This window comes from Aaosphaeria arxii (genome assembly GCF_010015735.1).
Source record: "Aaosphaeria arxii CBS 175.79 unplaced genomic scaffold BU24scaffold_9, whole genome shotgun sequence".
NCBI classification, from domain to species: Eukaryota; Fungi; Ascomycota; class Dothideomycetes; order Pleosporales; genus Aaosphaeria; species Aaosphaeria arxii.
This window is the reverse complement of record NW_022983482.1, coordinates 760,228-779,483: the sequence shown is the minus strand read 5'-3', so window position 1 is coordinate 779,483 and position 19,256 is coordinate 760,228. Positions and strand designations below refer to the sequence as shown.

Genomic DNA, 19,256 nt, shown 5'->3' with positions numbered 1-19,256 from the left:
CCAGTGGCCACTACCGTGGAGTTGAATTCCAGCATATCGAATAGGAAGACTTCTTACTGTGGAATTGATTTGAGATTGATGTATCTACAGCAATAGTGGAAATATTTCGAGTTACCAAGGTCGAACTGTGATGGACCGGTAAGATACTCCATTATACACGTTCTCGTGCATGTGAGTACTTCTACCGACTAAGAAACTATTACATGCAGCATTCATCGCCAGTCCCGCAACCTACTCTAAAAGCCAACCACTCACATTGTCGTACAATTTTTGAGACCTCGCTTGTGTTCCACAATCAATTTAGAGCCTGTTGAGCGAGTATGCTCCCTTAAAGTAGCTGTCAATAGCTCCACCAGCTGCATAAGCCTTGCCATCAAACTATGCCCAGCTTCTGTCCAAGCAGAAGAAGCAACCATCGAATAGCATTCCACATGGCTACGAGTTTCGAGCTGAGGCCAAACGATGCAATCGCCATGGCAAACCTCTGCTGCGCGGCGCCAAATCGTAGAACAGCCTTCTCCTACCGGCTTGGAGTTTGATTTCCCTCGACGACCTTCTCGAGCTCGTTGACAGCGTATGCAGCGTACGTGGTGCTCATTCCGGCATTTGGACGGATCGTGGTCAGCGCATCTCCGATAAGAAATAGCTTCTCGCCGAAGAACACAGCTTTAGTTAATGATGCGTCATAGATCTTAGATACAAACGGGGATGAGGTACTGTGAAGGATCTGAGACAGCTCCTCGGGCATCGTCTTGGAAGCAACTGCTTTCTGTTTTTCCCAGATCTTTGGGTCCAACAAGCCGCGAGCCACTGTACCTTGGTGCTGTGGTCCATTGATGTCGGTAAATATCGAGTTCAATTCTTGTTCATTTACGCGCTGGTACCAGATCCAATTGTGTAGACGCTTTCCTGGATCTAGATTGCCCTCATCCGTTGGGATGGTGTAACTGTAAAACAATATGTGAACTTGACTCCCCAATTTCGCTAGATTGGTTGAGAAAACTTACTGTAAGAGATAATTCCGATTCATGAGTTGAAAAACAAACTTCTCTGCATACTTCTTGCTTGCATGTTCTGGGACGGCTCCTCTCCAGCTTATATACCCCGCAAAGTGACGCGTCGCACCTGGTAGAAGGATCTTTTTGATGGACGATGTTGAGCCGTCTGCCACGATCACGAGATCTCCTGTTATAGTCTGTATGGTATGGCTAGCAGAATCCTCGAAGTCAACTTGAACACTATTTCCAGATTCATGGACGTCAGTGACTTTTGCTACAGTACGGAAGACAACAGTGCCATCGCCCTCCTCGGGATTTGGAGCGACAGGTACAGCTTTTGAGGTGATGCCATCGGATGCCATCGAAGTTGGCACGTAGGATATTCACAAAAAGGCCCCAGCTAGTACTGGTCATGGTCTGTTTATGTTCGGGTTTGGCCTTGCCCTCAATGTTGATCTTGACCGGAGCATTGCACGTGATGGTGAATTCACGAGCTACACGGCTGTGTTTCTTGATAAACTCTTGGACGTCTGGACCAATTTTGATGCCGGCGTCGTAGCCCTCTCTAGTCGTTGCTACTTCCTTCTCAGAATTGTTACATTGTACCCATGACGCTTGAGCATGATGCTGCACATCAGCCCTGCGATGGAGCCGCCGACCTAGTACATGGTTACCCCAAGCTTGATTGAAGGGAAATGGTCCATTTGGCGAGTTCACACAACGATGGTATCTTTGGCCATGTTGGAAGTGGCTGGCGGAAATGTAGACGGAAGCTGATGCGAAATGTTTGAGAGAGGTTTATTGAGTGTAGTGTGTAGGTGACGATGAGCGTTTGGAGTGTTGGGGTCGGGTAGTACAGGTGGTTGCCAACCATGCAGGTGTGCGGCGCAAACAAGGTGACGCGTTAAAACTCACCAACTGTGCCACCCCGTTCACCCAATTCACCCACCTCACTCTCACTTTTACTCTCGCACGACACAAGAGAAGGAATGAAAAAAGCTCCACCAAAAGCGTTCCACCATCGAGAATAGCAGCCACTAACGGTCAAACCCGCTGCGATCAACTAGCCAATGCAACCTCCAAAACGAACTCACCCCCACGATTTACACCACTTCCACCACTTACAGTCCTACTCCACAGTGAACACACCTGTCGTCTCACCCACGCCAAACTCGCGCCCAACCACTGTAGCGGGCCGGGCCATGCGGGCGACATGCAAGTGTACATGAATGGAGGGGGTGGCACCTTCGGGGAATACAGACTGATAGCCCAGCAGTTTTGATCTAAATGCAATGCAAAGTCCGCATAGTATTCTCCCCCCTATCTTGTACCATCCATGAGTGACAATGGTGGGCTGAAGGACCGGTCATGTTGTGTTTTAGTATGACCTCCTGCCACCAGCTCTCAGCTGTCCTCAATTACTCCCCCATCCACCACTAACATTACGCGCGCGATAACAATCCTTCTCTAACGCCATGTATGGGCTTAGCTCCCATGGCAAGTCTCAGTTCGACGCAAATGTTGCCTGGGCTGTTCTTGTAGGTGTTGCAGTAGCCACCAGACTTTACTGCAAAGTAAAAAGTAAGCAAGACATCAAGTCGGATGACTACTGGGTTATTGCTGCACTCCTTTTCTACTATGTCGCCGTGGGTTTCGCAATATGGGGTATGTTATGCTCTGTTACCTCCATTATACCACACATCATACTGACTGTACTCTTGTAGGTGTCATTACAGGCGGCGGAGGATTGGAGATGGAGAATCATGGCCTCGTTAAGGACAAACCCCAAAAGCGCCGGCATGTTGTCCAACTATCTCCAGGTATGCTTCCTCTGCATCATTTCACCAATATTTCAACTAATTACAAGCACAGTCATTGTTCATAGCTTGGACATTTGTTCTTACATCCATCTACTGTGTCAAGATATCCATTCTCCTATTCTACCGACGCATCTTCTTCATCACCACTGGGTACAAACAAGTATCGCTCGCTCTTATGGTGCTCTCCACGGCCTGGTACATTGCATCACAGGTTGCCAATCTACTTACTTGCCAACCAGTTGATTCCTTCTGGAACCGAAGGAAGCCCGGTAAATGCTCCAACTTTAATGCCATGTACCTTGGGACGGGAACCGTTGACCTCCTGATCGACGTCGCTATCTTGGTGCTTCCCATCCGCATGGCGTTCAATCTTCATCTTCCGACACGCACGAAAGTTGCAGTAGCAGGTATATTTTCTCTTGGCGGATTCGTCGTCATTTCACAAATTGTGCGGCTTGTGTATGTTTACCAGCCTGGTGCCAGATACGGTATGTTTAACGGTCATTCTGCAACCTCTCCCGCACATAACAACTAACTCGAACAGTGAAATTCTATGAGTCTGAACAATGGACAAATATCCACGACGCGACAGCTATCATCTGCGCTTGTCTTCCAATCTACAAGCCAGTGTGGTCGCCAGTCTCCAAGTTCGTGGGAAAGGTAGTCAGCCACTACACCAGCTTGTTGAAGTCGAAGATCACTGGTAGGAAAAGCAAGTCCAGCGTGAACTCTAGCAGGATGGAGCGCCTCGACAGCTCTGAGATGAACCGTGAATCTAAGAGCGTAGGCGGGGACAGCACACATGAACTAAGAACTGTGTCCGAGTTTGGACAGGACGATTCACGTGGCGCGAAGGGACTGGAAGCTGACGATGCTACGTATCATGTTGTTCGTAAGGGAAGCACTGCGTACTCGCGGCGGATGGACATGGTCTAGCCGTGAGATTGGATTGCTAGTGGCACTTTTTCTTCGAATTTGATGTCTTTTTTGCTGCGATGTTTCATGTTTGCCTATCTTACATGGGTTACCAAATCTTGTGTTCTAGGGAAAGGCACGACGTTGTATACATTCAGATCTGTATAGCTGACACGGAATGGATGCGTGATAAGCACAGAATTTTTGCAAGTATAGTGTCGGTGGATCTACCGGATATACGAGGATCAGAGACTCCATCATCTATCCCGCTACTCTTGATGGAATACTCCAACTTATGCTTCCAGTTGCCGCAGAAGCCAGAAAGGAGTCTCGACTTGCCACTTCCGTACCTACGAGAATCAACAGACCGTGGATCTCGCGCAACGGTCTACACTTCGGTGCCTGTGACGATGAAGAAACCCCATGTTGAGGCAGCGCTATGTATAGCTCCGATGGTTCCTTGCACTTCACTCGACAGCGGGCCGGCCAGGTAGTACGTCGCGAGATCGACGACGGGAATCCGCCCCACCATCAGGTAGTGATCTGATATAAAAGAACCCTGAATTTGAGGAACTCTTAGATTCAGCCTTGGAGAATGACAGTGCCCTTGCAAAGGTTGATATTTCAGTAGTAGTGGCTGAGTACAGTGAACACAATGGAAAAGAGGGGAATCCCTTGGCTCTATCAAAAGCAGCAACCGTGCGAACTCACCTGGAGTCTCAGCCTTAATGTCAATTCACCCAATCAATTCCATAGCTACTACTCTTTATTGAGTGTGTTCTTCCAAGCTGAACAGTGCGGTAATACTATGAACTTGAAAGAAGCAATACCTACACTTGCCTAATCTTCTGTTTCTGGAGGCTTATAGCCCAATCCTTCCACAAACGAGACTCCATGAATAATACCAAAAGAAATGAATCTTGCACTCCTATTCAGCTTCACACACAAGCAGGGCGACTGTTCAAACCTCGTCGCGCCTCCCAAAGTCTACCCAATGTTTGTTCTCTCTTGTATCATGAGCTGATCTCTTCCTAACTTCTTTCTTATTCGGCAATATCATGAGGCCGAGGATTCAATATGTTGTCTTTCGACTTTGGCATCTACTCCATCCGATACAAAGAGTCTTGTTGCCGTACTTAAATGACCATGGTTAGCATCATGGTATCCATTACTGCTTTACCCAAAATGTCTTTATTGGAATTGGCTACGAGTAGAAGAGACAATGGCAATACCCGGTGCGGAAATATATTTTGAGGCAAGCTCACCAGATCAAAGGCCGATGAACTTTCACCATATTACTTTATTGGGAGCTGCTTCGACAGATTAATCTGATCCAAACTCACTAGGATCGCAGACCCTCCAGAAGCCGTCATTGTCATTCCATTTCCCAGACTCCATGAACACTCTCCTCTACAAAATGAAGAAGCCAAAACGAAGATACTTTACTTTTTGATAGCCATGTGGTAAACAATCCTTGGCCAGTTCTTCCATCTCCGCGTGGCCATTAGCATCAACCTCAACTTTAGTTTCTGCTCTTAAGTATTGACCAAAGCATTGCATGTATGGCAGAAGCCAATTAATGCACTGTTCCATCTTTTGCTTGGGCGTTCGCGCATCGAAAATATTCTCCTTATAGACTGGTGTGTCTATTACAATCCGCAACATCGTCAACTGAGGGAGCATGAAACGCCACAATGCATCGTCGACTCTACTCTGCTTCGTACACGAAGAATCCTCAGGCTGCGCAATAAGTACCAAACGCTTTATTCTTTGCCTGTTTTGGTAGGAAAAGTTTCTCCTGAACTGGGATTTGCCGAACCCCGTTAGACGAAGCTCGAAGTAATTGTCTCCGTAGAGGACATTTAGGGCTTCCTCGCTGATCTGCTTCGACACACGTAAAATACTGTTTAGGTTGCTCTTTATTCCATTTCGATATGTGCTGCTGATGTGTTAGTCACAGCCCTCGAATTCTTGGTCGAAGCCATACGAGATAGAGATGTTGTTCGCCAAATCGGGACGATCCCCAGAACCGTCCTCCAAATCGTAGATAAACCCTGCGAAATCCTGCATATCATCTAAATCGGAGGACTGGTATATGAAACATGAAAGTTCCACATCGACTGTGCGATTTTGAGGGATGCAATGGCGATAAACTTCCAGACGTAATTCAATCGGAAGACTTAGCAGCCTGGAGGTTGGAGCTGGTGTCCCAGGCGGCGACATAAGCTTCTCTAACTTTTCTATACGCGCGGAAAGAACTTCCAAATGTTTTTCAAACCTCTCTTCCAGCGCTATGCTGCTGTTTTCTGCCATGATGTAGTGTTTAGAAGGAAGGTGGGGTGATCGATAGCAAAAGGCTGGGGTCTGGGTGTGGGGTAAGAATGTTGCGTCAGAGCGTGCGATAAAGCTTACTTTGTAGAGTTCGCCAACGAAACTATGTGTAGTAGAGTATATAAGGCTACGGAAGGCGGAATTGAACCTTCAGAGTACAGTTTCCTTGTTATTCTCAGACGAAAGCTCCCTAAGAGTTCCCGTAGATGGGGTTGTAGGCTCAAAGGAAGAAAGTAAGGGGAGGAGTGGGAGGAGCACAGCGCGGGGACTGAAATTAAGGCAACCTTTGTGTTACTTTACAAAAAAAAGGCAAATTTGGAATGACAGTCGCACCAATGAAGTGCCACCCTTAAGGTTTCAACTCTTTTCGCGAGGCTGTAATCTCAATACTTCGATGATTGAGTTGAATGCTGAATTGTGTGAGCTATTGAACCGCGTTATCGGATATTAAAAAATGGTTTGAGTCAACTAGAACTGATTTTATCAGCACTTCAAGCTGGCCATAAGTTATCTTCATTTACAATTCAGTGCGCGCTACCACTCTATATGACCCCCGGGGCGCCACTCACATGTTATCACATCATCTACGCGAGTAAATCGAACACGCTCTTAGAGGACCTAATCACCACCCTGTTCTATGTATTTTGTCATCACTCGACCCGAAAAGGTGTTAAGGTGCTGTCTCATCTGTGAAAATCGATTCAGGGGCAGAGCTGATGGCCAAATGTGAAGGATTGCATTGGATTGCACTTGATAACAACTGATGGCATTATTGGCTAGACGTTGCAATGCACAAAAAAACATCATTCACCTGGTTAAGTAAGGGAGTCATTCCGAGGATTGTAATTTGAAGGGATCAGTCTCCTAATATGGTACCGGGTAGAAGTGTGGCCGTGTACAAATAGGTAAGAGGACTTCCAGACGCAATGCATTACATCTTCAGCTTTTCATATCATTCTTTTGACGTTTTCAGTCATGGCCAAACGAGCTAAACATCCCAAGAGTTCGTCAGATCGGCCAACAAAGTCTCATTCTCCTTCGTCGACAACAATGCGCTTCGACCGGCACACCCGCCAATTAAGTCGTTTCTATGAGCCTCTTGTCCTACTGCATACGTTGGGAAGTACGAGGGGGGATCATTCGCCCATCGAACCCGTTGCTGATGACGGTGTCGACTACTTACCGCTCCAGGAGGTAAGGAGGAGATTTCTGAGTGAACTCACATACATGTGCGATTTTGATAAAGGCGGTGATACAGTTACCGCTATCGGCCTGGAAGCTACTCCACAGAAATGTGTCTTTTGGGTGGCCTCAAACTCAAGCCCCGAGAAAGAGATTGGACCATTTTTGGAATCACTTCTTACAAAGTTGTATACAATAGCATTTGCAAAGGTCTCGTCCAAGCTAATGGAAAGAGAGAACCTAATTGCTAAGTGTATAAACTTTGCCGCACCTAGAATCAAGAAATACAGGGCTCTTCTTAAGAATGCACTGAAGCGTTGTTTAGATCACTTGAGAACAATGGAAAATGAGGACCGTAAGTTGCTTAAAAGCTTGGAAACAAGTACAGGTGATATGTACTGACATTAAGCTAGTGACTGGCCTTTCGGAGTGGCTTCAGCGTTGGGAGAGCCAACAGGACCCAGACTTAGTCTTGTGTCGCTTTGCCTATGATCAGCGAAAATCTGAGCCCATGCGCATGCTGGCTCGGTTAAGCACGGAACCAAAGTACAAAAGCGACAGACACGCAATTCGTCATTCATTTGGGCTCGTGAGGCATTACATTGGAAGACTTGGACACCATTTCCGGGCGGCCGATACGCTGCTGTCCTGTGTCGCGAGACTGCAGGAGGATCTGCATGATTTTGAAGTTCGCTGTATTCCTAGACCACCCAAGTCTAGTATACCTACAGCAGACGGGAAGACCAACTTGAAAAGTATACTGGTCCGCATGCTTCCTGCTAAGTCCCCAGATCACGATCGCTACCAGGAGGCTCTCGTAGAGATGGATACAAAACATCACCTCTCTCGCGATTTTCTGAAGAACTACAAGGATTCTGGTTGGAAAGCGCGAGTCCACGCCGAGATCCAGGTCCTAGAGCACTTCCATGCTGGCAAGTTGTCCTTTGCCTCCGGCGATCCATTTATCGCCTGCAGCAAACCCGCCTGTTTTTGTTGCTTGCTCTATTTTCAACATCATCCAGGCGACTTCGTGTTGCCAGCGTCACATCGGAAGATATATCTTAATTGGCGACCGCCGGATGCTGTCCCTGGAGATGAAAACAGTGAGTTATGTCTGAGGGCTATCATAGACGCGATGACAAAGACGATTCGTCGGGATGCTTTGCGACAGATTGAAGAGAAGGTTCCGCCGAAGGCCTGGCACCCCGACTCACTTACTAGGATCACAGAATCTGCTGTATTGTACGATAAAATACGTGAATCATTGGACAACGACAGCGCATGTGGATCAAAAGAACCCCTGATGGAATCTGAACACTGTGGAAACTCGTCATGGACAAGGAACGACGACTTATCCTCTGTCTTTTACGCAGACTTTTCTGGGAGCGAAAATGGACAGACGATGCCAGAAGCGTGTTACAGTTTTGAAGAACGGTCAGATGAATCAGACGGGGGCGTGGTGCTCTGAATTTTCCTCAGAGTTAATGACCCAATGTTTTACCAGAGATGTCTTTTCATGTTTTCGGGAAGCTAGATGTAACTTAATGTTAAAGCCAACAAATTTGCCAGACTTAATAAAAGGAGCACTCAGGGAAAAAAACCGGGCATGTAGATCTGTACTTCTTGAAGTGAACTTAAGTGCTCGCGATCACTGATAGCATAGGTATAACTGTATTGTCGTCGAGGTTATCATCTTTGTCACGAGTACGTGGCGGGAAATTGACTCGTAGGCTCACTGATTAGCTACGAGGTAATAATTTTGTATGGGGAATTATGCGTTGCTCACCCGGAGCCGATTTCTCCATCGCGAGTCTGACAGGTGAGATAAATCTCGCCCCGTCTTTAGTTCCCGTTATGGAGCCCTAGTTCTGATCTATCTATTGCTTATTAAGGCCCTTGCTATACTCTACTGAGATTACTGGTTAGTAAAACATTTTTATACTTTTCAGAAATATATCGACTCCAGTGCAAGACCAGGGCAGGCGAGGGCCGTCTATGCTTTCTGTTGGTATACTTATGACGCCTGCGTCATGATTGGTGGTGCATCGTACCCACATAACGTGGCTGAGGTGACAGCAGGAATAAAAGCTGCCGAGCACAATGCAACCCAGCAAGCTTCACGATTCTCTAGCATCATGATATGGTTGAATTTGGCACTCAAACTATGGCGTCCTCTAGCCTGAATCCCTTCCGAAAGGGTCACAAAGACTCCGTATTTATTGGCCCCCATACTCTGGTACTGCCAGGCTGACACTGCGGTAGGCTAGCAGCTCTTCGAAGCCACAGGAACCGTCTACAGCTTCTGCCCTTGGCCTCAAGGTCGTCGCAGAGGGGGAGCGGCCAGTAGTGGAGTAAGTTATTCCTAATATCACAAGAGGTCTCACTAATAGTGCCTAGCATCGTTGCCGTTCATGGTTTGAATGGACACCGCGACGAGACGTGGACTGCAGCAAACGGTACCCACTGGCTTCGCGATCTTTTGCCAAACGATGTTCCAAATGCACGCATCTTCTGCTGGGGATACGATGCGAACATGCACGGCAGTCACCAATTCTTCCACGATCATGCAGAGGAACTAGTGTCCGATCTCTACCATAAGAGGAAGTGCACAAATGTAAGAGCAGAGCGGACATTGCTAGTATATGTTGCTAACAATGAAAGACCTCGGCACGACCGATCATTTTCGTGGCACACAGTTTGGGTGGCATTGTCGTCAAAGGCGTGAGTATTGTTCCTCCCTATTGTATATACAACTGATTAGATATAGGCTCTCATTCACCCAGGTGTGGCATTGAAAGGCGCACTGAAAGAACATCAATCGATCAAGGAGTGGACACACGGAATCATGTTTATGAGCACTCCGCACCAAGGCGGAAACGGGATGCAGTTCGCAAAGCTGCTGCTAAATGCGGCAATGGTTCACAAGACCACCAACACCCAGCTGCTAGAGTATCTGAAGCGAGACTCAGAATGGCTCCAACAGCACCTTAGGCAGTACGGGCCAATCAGTAGGAAATTGATGACAAAGTTTGCATATGAGGAGTACAAGACTCCGATGGCGCAGGGTCATTCAATCATGGTATGCCTTAACATGGGACGGATACATTGCAGACATTGATGATACAGGTGGTACCAAAAGCATGCGCCGTTGTCCCAGGCGCCGCCGACACTGAACAGATCTTGATCCATGCGGATCATAGAAACATGGTCAAGTTTGACTCAAAAGAGGACAATGACTATAAGAAAGTTTCAGACCATTTGATTATGATGGTTGAAGAAGCAGGTAGCCCTATCGACTTTCAGAAGAAAGCGATTATCCGAGTAACAAGACGGCTCATCGATGACATCGAGGCAGCCATCAAAGACTGGCCCTTAGTCCAAGCACAACTGTGGATGGCCCAGGTCGATTCTATATTCACAGAAGAATCTTGCATCGCTTGTCCGACTACAGTGTCGTCCAATTTCTGCAACATGATTGATCTGGCTTTAGTCTTCCTCAAGGGGACCTGCTTCGGTTGCGCCCAGATCTTTGCGGCGGTTCACTCTATTCTACTTGATGCTAACAGCGACGACATGTATTATTATTTCTCAGAGGTCCAAACTCGCCCGATCAGCGAGGGCGGTATTAGGATACAACCTGGAATCTCAATCTTTGGTTGCGAAGATCCGGACTATGAACTCATTCGTATCGGCAAAGAGGCCGTCACGAGCAACGATACAAGGCTCCAATCCGACATAATGGCAAAGCACATGGCCGGTGTAGCATTAAGGGGATCTACGGATTTTCCTTTACTCAAGAAAGAGAGAATCGCACGGTCGCTATCTCTGACGTGGCTACGACAACGATTAGACACATGTGTTCGTGATCATCCATCGTGCCAGCCACGCGATGGCTTGCGATTGCCAACGAGAATCCTCGATTTAGGCCGCGATAGTTCTCATATCTTCCTAGTGGAAAGTGCTGGGATCGAAGTCTTTCGGTACACCTGCTTGAGCTATCGTTGGGGTCCAGTAGAGAAGAGCCTTCGAACACTGTCAACGAATTACAAGAAGCACAAAGCCGGAATATTGATCGACTCTCTCTGTCCCATGTTCCAAGATGTAGTAAACGTCATCAGGCAATTACAAGTTCGCTACCTTTGGATAGATGCGCTCTGTATTATTCAGGACTCATCTGAAGACTGGGTTCGGGAGTCTGCTAAGATGAGCGACGTCTACGCAAACGCATTTCTCACAATTGCTGCGAGTGCCTACACCGGGGATATCAACCGCGGCCTCATGCAAGTGGAAACCGAGCATTACGGCTGGCTCTTGCCAAGTAGAGCCGACGAGGTTGTTATCTGTCGTCGCGAGATCGATCATACTTTATTCACGACTCAAGGAGTAAGATTTCCACAGGAAGATGCACAACTTATGTATGATCTCCCTCTGCTAGGGCGCGGTTGGGTGTACCAAGAGCGCGCTCTTAGCCCACGATATGTGCACTTTGGCCAAGAGATAGTGTGGGAATGTAATAGCTGCACCGAATGCGAATGCTCCTGGTCCTGCGACTACGAAAAGCGGTGGAAACTTGCGAATCGTTCCAGTCCCGAAAGCTCAAACAGTATGGTTGATGAATGGCACCGGCGTGTCTCAGCCTATACCGGGCTACAGCTCACCTTCCCCGGGGATATTTTCCCAGCAATAGGAGGTATGGCTCGTGATTTCCAGCGTAGCTTTGACGGCTTGGGCAATTTCCAGGCCGGCATGTGGGAAAATACAATACTCTACAATCTCGCCTGGCTCGGCAGATATCGGAGTCCTCGTAAACGCGTGCCTCACTGGCGTGCACCCACCTGGAGCTGGGCAGCACTCGAAGGGCCCGTAGAGTTCTGGCTCGATGAAAGTGACAGGCCACTGTGCGAGGTTATTGCCGTAGACTGCAAACCGAGTGGCGAAGATCCGTTTGGGGCATTGGAAGAAGCTTCAATAACGCTGGAGGGATTCCTCGTATCCGTTAAGATAGAATGGAACGATCCGGACGTGGTCACATACGAGCCATATCTCTACTTGGACTCGGAAAAGCTTGGCTATGCTCTTTGGGACTGTTGGCCGGATCCTGTTACTGCCACCAACATCCCGCCGTACAGCCAGGTGAGTCTTTTCATGTTATCACAGTATTGGGTGGCACAGACTCGGGTGTCCCATTTCTTCTTGTTGCTCAAGGAAATCAGAGATGGCGTGTATGAACGCTACGGCTTCGTAATTTTTGACGAACGCGAAGTAGAGATAATCAAGGCGCACTGGGAAAAGCGGCGGGTTACAATAGTTTGAACATAGACTCCAGTATTTGCATGTGCAGCGAAACGGTATGTTATGCTTTACTTAAATCATGAATATTGTCTCCCACGGGACGGTGTTCTGGAGCATATGGATCACAAATCAAACGACTTCCCTAAGACGCTTCACCAAGTGTTTCACGAACAATCTGCGCACTGCATTAGCTAATGGCATAGGAGATGAGCCAAAGCTAATTGCCAAAGCCATTTGCTCTTACAACACGTTAGCCGATTAGCAGGTTTAAGCAACGGCTAGAAATGAATATTAAATTGCCACTATACGCAGGAACAATGGCCGACCTGCTCCTGCCCTCATCAATGTTGTTCAAGTTCAATATAATGTAATCGCACTAGATATAAACCATTTGCACTAGATATAGTCTATTTGCACTAGACACCGAATCACCTCAAATCAACATTCTCCGAACGTACCGGGAGTTTTGAATTGCAAGTTCTGCATTAGTCCCTTTGAGCGAAGGCTTCTAACTAGGCAGATTCAGGGTCCTAATGGTTTTGAGCGTGATGTCCGAAAATATGCTTAGAAACAACACAGAGAATTTCTACAACAACTGGAAGCCTATTCAGAGCTTCCAATATACCTCTAAAGCAAAAGGCTGTACCAGTGGACAGTTATCATTGGCGTGGCTACTTTCCCACGGTGAAGACATTTGTCCAATACCGTTGGTGAAAGACTCAATCCTCAACACACAATGCTAATAGAAACATAGAGGCACCAAGAAAATTGAACATCTGAAGGAAGACATTGGGGCAATTCAACTAAACCTCATCCGCTGAGTCTCTCTTATTCGCGGACACTACAGAGCTCACATCATGATTGAATTGCTCCAGGGGCTATACTTCGTCAACAAATGTATGAATTCGAAACACCACGAAGGACTACAAATCAAGTTTCATGACTCGTTAAAAGCTTCGCATATTACAGTATTATCATACCCCAGCATAATGTGAATAGGAGCCTTGATAAAATTGTCTTCGTCTTTTGCAATTGCCTTCACAAAGGTGGGATCTGTGACAACCGATTGCCATGACTCGATGTCTTTGACCCAAACTTCCGCAATCCTATCGTATTCCAGAACAGGTATTTTGAAATCCCCAGCCGCCTGTTTGAATCGTGGAGACGTATGGAACTGTTGACTTCAGGAGAGTGTCTAGCACTAAGAACTCTGGGGAACTGTACCTGATTGTATCGAATAACGCAATCTACAAAATTCTTGTTTTCGAGAGCTAGATTGACGTGATTGCCTTTCCAATAGTTGTGGAAGAAGTCGTCGGTGACTTCATCCTTCTTCTTCAAACACAACTGAACTCTGATGCATGGAAGGCTAGAGAGTTCGCCCATGATTTTGAGTATTAGAAAATCGAAATGATGATAACAACTTTCTGGGCACTGAAAGATAGTAATGCTATTCACACCTGAGCCAGCACTGAACTCAATAAGGACAAGGTAAATGCTCGTTAGCGCGTCAGTGGCTGTTCTTCTCCGGCGACGAATAACCCCGCAACTCATTCTCCACAGTTACCCCAGACTCAAGGAATAGACATGCATATTTACATCTCCACACGTTGGAGGGTAAACGAATGTTATTCCAGTTCATATGAGGATTCCCATTCGCCCAGCACCGTTGTACAAGGGGGACGATTACTTCCTGATAGCGACAAGAGAAGCCCTGGCCAAGCAGGTAACATATCAAGAGTCTAATACGACTATGCGACTCGTATGTTGCAGTAGACTGAGAAACAAAAAGAGACCCTATTCTAAACTTTCCGACCTTCGCACGGCTTCCTACTACATCATTGCCGCGTATAGCCTTCCCTTTGTAATGCTATAGAAGAGGGAGAGCGAGACAGATACCGGTGCCGCAGCCAGCGATGAGAGAGAACTGTTTTGCAGTTGGTGTTTTACACAATGTTAACAAAAAGTGAATATGATAAGTGATGCCAAAACACTTATCTAGGATGTCACGATACATCTTCAATTTGTGAAATTGTCATTTAAGTTGCCCCTCTGTGAAGATCAGCACCAAAGTCTCCATCCAAATACAATCATCATTTCTATATAATAGAAATCCACAATGGTGACATCCAAAACCAGCAATTCTTCTGGTGACAAAACGGCGATAGGGACACGTGACCAGCGGGAGGATCAGTCTTGAAGATGATCGCTTCGGGGACGCTTTCCCGGAGGCCCAATACGAGCTGTATCCACTAGACACATTGTCATTTAACGAGAAATATCATCTTGGGACAATCATGCTGTGTTACTATGCAACACTATCCTTGAGCAGTCAGCATTGATTCACGTGACGACCAATTCACTCTCACATCCGCATTTGGCAATCGGCAATATAATCTTCAAGTATGGCACAAGCAATCAAAGGCCCAGGATTTCTATGGGTAACATCGCGAATCTCGAAATCCGCAGCGGATATCCTCGACGAAAGCACGTATTTCAAATGGTACGATGAAGACCACATCGCCGAAATCATCGCAACATCCAGCATCAAGAGCGGCTTCCGCTACGTCAACGTGGAGAAGGAATCGCATCACGGATCGCCGAGGGCGCCAATGCCGTTCCTGGCTTTCTACCCCATGGATGACCTGGCGTTCATGCAGGGGCCAGAGTTTAAGAATATCAGGGTCAAGAGCGATATCTTGCCTGGGTCGGGGATCATCTATGACTTCGCGGACGTTGATGTGCGGTACTTGGGTTTGGTGGGACAGAGCGGAAAGAAGCAAGGCAAAGGTGAGTGGCCCGAAACGAGAAGCGGTATTAGGGTTAGTATATGCTGACGATTGTAAAAGCTGCGCAATACTTGATCGTATCAGCAATAGAACCAGCCACTGGCACGTCGGATGAAGATGTTGATGCGTTCTTCGATCAGGTGCGTATTTGGTTTCACATGCAATCGTCCATAGCTAACAGCTATTCAGCAAATCAACACGGTCTCCAAAACACCCAATTATGTCCGCACCTTACGGCTAAAGCTTCTCTATGCAAGGACAAATGCGCAGTCTCGAGCTCTGAAAGGCCTACCGACGACAGATGAGCCCGCGCCGGAGCCTCCGACATGGCAGGTCGTCCACGAATTCTCTGCCGAGCCCTCGGCTGAAGCGAAACGGAGCATCCAAGACGATAGGAGTCCGATATTGAAGACCGCGAAACAGATCGAATTACATGTATACAAGCTCACCAAGGCTCACGGAGAAGGCAAAGTGTTCGACTGAAAGCTTGTGAAGCGACTATCACGCAGAAAAAAGGCTTGGAAATGTGGTATGAGGGCATGGAATGATCTTTCTACTTATCTCAGACGCGCGGTAGCGTATCAATACATGTTTCGATTCATAGATGCACGTTCGACCCACCGCCGTGCCTCAATTGTTGTATCATGCCTGATAATGCCCAGAACAGCTTTCATGCTACAACGTATTTTCACATGCCGCAATCGTGCCGTGCCCTATCCTGTGACTCCTGTCCTCCCTCCCGTGTCATCAAGGTGCAAATTCCAGATCGACACGCTATTCGACGTTAACGAGGCTTTAGTCTCCGAAGCTCTCCCCGCAATCGGCTATCCCTCATGCACTGCAGAACAATATGACGCATCGCGAATTCCCGGAGGGAAAATCACTTCCCCAACCTTTCCAAAGTTAATTGATCAACCGAACATCCAAGTTACGTGTAGTCTCCGTTCAGCCGTAATGCCATGCATACATCCACACGGGAAAGAGCCTACATAGTTAGCCCTTGTGACAGCGCCCGCCCACCCTCTTCGAAACCAAACATCTTGGGAGGGCGAATGGTTTTGAAGGGGGGAAAAGCATATCCCGGCCAGGATTGGAAACAGTCCTATAACAATGCGCAGATGGGGACGATCGCAAAGAGAGTTCCACTGCATTTCATCTCCTTGTTTGAACAATCCCACGTCGCAGTGCATTTCTCAATTTACTCCTTTTGGTAGTCCACGACTAGAGTTGCCAGTTTGTTGATACGAAAAGAAACCGGAGCCGTTTGAGGAGTCACCCATTCGACGACCGACCACCCACACACCACCCGTCACCTCATCACGCGAGTCCGAGAAGCTTTCAGGCGCAAAACATCCGAGCATCGAGTCATAGCCTCAGCATAGCGCCGATCCTATATATATCAATTGCATGACCTCAGCCTGTCCTCTCTTCAAATTATCTCCATCGTGATCCTTTGAAGAGAGGCATTTTTGAATTTCTAAGAAGAAGAAAAGAAAAGAAAAGAAAAGACGAACATACATCGTTGATTTGCAAAGAGAGTGAAGCATCCATACATAAAAGCCACCAATTCGAATATTTGAACCCACTTCTCTCTGCATAACGACGATATATATCTTTTACTCTTCTTTTATTAGTCAATTCCAAAAACCAAAATGCCTCCAGTCAGTCAATTCCCTTCTGCGCGCGTCTTTCTCAAATCCCCACCTCCCAATGCAGCCTCTTCTGCCTTTTCCTCAAGTCCTGCGGTCGCCGCGGCAGCAGCTGCAAGACGCACCTCGTTGACTTCGAGCGCACCCTTGCCTAGACCACTCACAACCACGTCTTCAACCACGTCGCGATTTCCGTCCCCGATTGTGATGCAGCCGTCGAGTGGTACGGAAAAGTATTCGGGTTCAAGAAGCTAAGGTTCGTAGATTTCATCATCTGGAGAATATATACATGTGGATACAATTGACTCACACAACCCTACAGACCCTCAAGAGACACCTCCCGCGCCGCAACCCCCAACGCCCCAATCTTCAAAATCTACCCGCCAACCCTGCAGAAAGTAAAAGTCGCCTGGCTCTCCACCGGCAACTCCGTCGGCTTCGAGATCTTCGAATTCACCGACCCACCCCACGAACCCAAGCCCGCCTTCGAGTACACCCGCTCAGGCTTCTTCCACATCGCCGTGACGGCGCCGGACGTCGGTGCGTGCGTGCGGAAGGTCGTCGAGAATGGCGGGAGTCAGGTGGGCGAGACGGTGGTGGTGGGTGATGGGACGGAAGCGGCGTATGCGTGCGATCCTTGGGGGAATGTTGTCGAGGTTCTTGGGTGCAGTTTTGAGAGTTTGATGGCGAATAGGGTGTGAGTGTGATAGGGGATTGTACTTTTTTATGTGTGCATGTGTTATGATACCACCATGGAGTTTAGGGACACGGCTTTTGCTGTTTGATTGTACTATCAAAATAAAACTTTCAATGATGAATTTGATTTCCATTGATGTGAAGTGTAGTTTTTGTTATTCGAAGTGTGGTGATATCGATTCGGTGGTTTACACAAGAGCTAACTGGACAGAATGAAAGTGTATTGAGTCCATTCACAGTGATTCATCAAACCTCAATTCCAACTAAAACTGAAGGCTGTAAACATATGCATGTATAATTCAATCACCAGACAAACTTCACAATCTGTCTCTTGATCACTTCCCCCTTCGTCACTCTCTCTACCATCCCATTGACATCCTCCAAGCTCCTGAAGGCCTCCACCTCTGACCTGACATTATGCCTCGCCAGCCGTGAATTGATACCCATATCTATCCTCCTCGAAACGCCCGTGCTATCTCTCTTGACCCTGCATATACGTATCTCGCACGATGTCCAGCGCATCAAACGTCACGCCATCTTGTAACCCCACGGCCATGATGATGCCACCGAAATTGAAGAGCGGTGAAGTACTCTCTTCTTCTAGGACCGATGACTCTAAATTCACAAGCCTGCTCCATCCATCTATTCCAACTTCGGGATGTGTGTGTGGGATGGTGGGGACCAAGAAAAGGTTGTGTTCGACAGAGACGGAAAAGCTACGGCAAGGTCGTTGGCCTAGTTAATCGATGGTAGAAAGTTACTCATACGCAAGGACGATTCGGTGATTCATAGCTAGCAAAAACGGCGGAAGCCTTCGGGAAGCTGGATGGCGCTGTTGATCTCGCAGGAGTGACTCCCAAGGTCAAGAAGAAGAGGCCCTGAGTAACGAGGACTGCCATTTCGTGATGGATGTGAACCTGCACGGCACCATGCAGCACCTGAGATCGCAGCTACAGAATGTGAAAATCAAGGGCAGCCTTGTGAAGGTAGCAAGCATATGCGGAATCATCGGGTCTCCTGAAAATGCAGCGTCCGATTCCCGTAAACACGCGGTCATATGTCTGAGTAGGACGGCGTCAAAGGATGTAGGCGACTGGGAATTTCTTATCAATAGTATAGCAATTTGATCTATAGTGAGACTTCCTAGATGGAGATCACGACCTTCTGAGGGATACAACGGGTCATCGAAGGACTCATGTGAGGCACGCCGCGGGAGGTTGAAGCCGTATTGCGTGGTTACTCTGCGACGACACTCAATACATCACCATGAAGGTACTGATAATTGATCGAGGATGGGCTTGATGAAGAGACCAATAGACTCAAATCATGCGCACAATCTACCAGACCTCTTACAGGGTTGCTTTGGCCAGTGACGCTATTCCTTCACCTTCAGCGAGGTGGCGATGCTCACTAACAAGGCTCCCCACAACCCAGTCTTACAGTAACGACAATTCCATCCTCAACACGACGCACAAGGCATCCGTATCAATGAAAGAGAGAGAGAGAGAGAATGGAAAGCAAAAATTGCGCAGTCGAAGTAAGGCGGAACCCGACTTCAAACCCAGACCAGTCCCGCATTGTGCG

At 47.5% G+C, this 19,256-nt stretch overlaps 9 protein-coding genes across 9 annotated transcripts; 5 read left to right on the top strand and 4 right to left on the bottom strand.

Annotated features, from left to right (window-relative positions):
* Window positions 1-520: 520 nt before the first annotated feature.
* BU24DRAFT_466204 (uncharacterized protein) lies at window positions 521-1,360 on the bottom strand (the record flags this gene model as incomplete). The annotated part of the gene is made up of 2 exons (XM_033532344.1): window positions 521-947; window positions 1,008-1,360. 2 exons carry the CDS (start codon window positions 1,358-1,360, stop codon window positions 521-523), a joined length of 780 nt encoding a protein of 259 aa, XP_033379843.1.
* A 1,113-nt stretch (window positions 1,361-2,473) lies between these two features.
* Window positions 2,474-3,754, top strand: BU24DRAFT_466203 (uncharacterized protein; the record flags this gene model as incomplete). The annotated part of the gene is made up of 4 exons (XM_033532343.1): window positions 2,474-2,663; window positions 2,723-2,818; window positions 2,884-3,306; window positions 3,363-3,754. 4 exons carry the CDS (start codon window positions 2,474-2,476, stop codon window positions 3,752-3,754), a joined length of 1,101 nt encoding a protein of 366 aa, XP_033379842.1.
* Window positions 3,755-4,922: 1,168 nt separating this feature from the next.
* Window positions 4,923-6,343, bottom strand: BU24DRAFT_426585 (uncharacterized protein). Its single transcript, XM_033529015.1, has 2 exons — window positions 5,721-6,343; window positions 4,923-5,672 (listed from the first exon to the last, which is right to left on the bottom strand). Exons 1-2 carry the CDS (start codon window positions 6,044-6,046, stop codon window positions 5,144-5,146), a joined length of 855 nt encoding a protein of 284 aa, XP_033379841.1. The 5' UTR covers window positions 6,047-6,343; the 3' UTR covers window positions 4,923-5,143.
* A 932-nt stretch (window positions 6,344-7,275) lies between these two features.
* On the top strand, window positions 7,276-8,848 carry BU24DRAFT_426584 (uncharacterized protein). Its single transcript, XM_033529014.1, has 2 exons — window positions 7,276-7,601; window positions 7,660-8,848. The coding sequence occupies exons 1-2, from the start codon at window positions 7,292-7,294 to the stop codon at window positions 8,712-8,714; spliced, it is 1,365 nt and encodes a 454-aa protein (XP_033379840.1). The 5' UTR covers window positions 7,276-7,291; the 3' UTR covers window positions 8,715-8,848.
* A 355-nt stretch (window positions 8,849-9,203) lies between these two features.
* On the bottom strand, window positions 9,204-9,496 carry BU24DRAFT_426583 (uncharacterized protein). The gene has a single exon (XM_033529013.1). It carries the CDS (start codon window positions 9,474-9,476, stop codon window positions 9,261-9,263), a length of 216 nt encoding a protein of 71 aa, XP_033379839.1. The 5' UTR covers window positions 9,477-9,496; the 3' UTR covers window positions 9,204-9,260.
* A 459-nt stretch (window positions 9,497-9,955) lies between these two features.
* BU24DRAFT_282694 (HET-domain-containing protein) lies at window positions 9,956-12,984 on the top strand. Its single transcript, XM_033522733.1, has 3 exons — window positions 9,956-9,967; window positions 10,008-10,325; window positions 10,373-12,984. Exons 2-3 carry the CDS (start codon window positions 10,092-10,094, stop codon window positions 12,557-12,559), a joined length of 2,421 nt encoding a protein of 806 aa, XP_033379838.1. The 5' UTR covers window positions 9,956-9,967; window positions 10,008-10,091; the 3' UTR covers window positions 12,560-12,984.
* A 150-nt stretch (window positions 12,985-13,134) lies between these two features.
* On the bottom strand, window positions 13,135-13,932 carry BU24DRAFT_282677 (uncharacterized protein). Its single transcript, XM_033522732.1, has 2 exons — window positions 13,763-13,932; window positions 13,135-13,712 (listed from the first exon to the last, which is right to left on the bottom strand). Exons 1-2 carry the CDS (start codon window positions 13,922-13,924, stop codon window positions 13,476-13,478), a joined length of 399 nt encoding a protein of 132 aa, XP_033379837.1. The 5' UTR covers window positions 13,925-13,932; the 3' UTR covers window positions 13,135-13,475.
* Window positions 13,933-14,952: 1,020 nt separating this feature from the next.
* Window positions 14,953-15,786, top strand: BU24DRAFT_323263 (uncharacterized protein; the record flags this gene model as incomplete). Its single annotated transcript, XM_033522953.1, has 3 exons — window positions 14,953-15,328; window positions 15,388-15,467; window positions 15,517-15,786. Coding segments are annotated over 3 exons (726 nt in total), but the record flags the coding sequence as incomplete, so codon positions are not given.
* A 1,193-nt stretch (window positions 15,787-16,979) lies between these two features.
* Window positions 16,980-17,677, top strand: BU24DRAFT_495670 (uncharacterized protein; the record flags this gene model as incomplete). The annotated part of the gene is made up of 2 exons (XM_033534147.1): window positions 16,980-17,209; window positions 17,299-17,677. 2 exons carry the CDS (start codon window positions 16,980-16,982, stop codon window positions 17,675-17,677), a joined length of 609 nt encoding a protein of 202 aa, XP_033379835.1.
* Window positions 17,678-19,256: the final 1,579 nt, after the last annotated feature.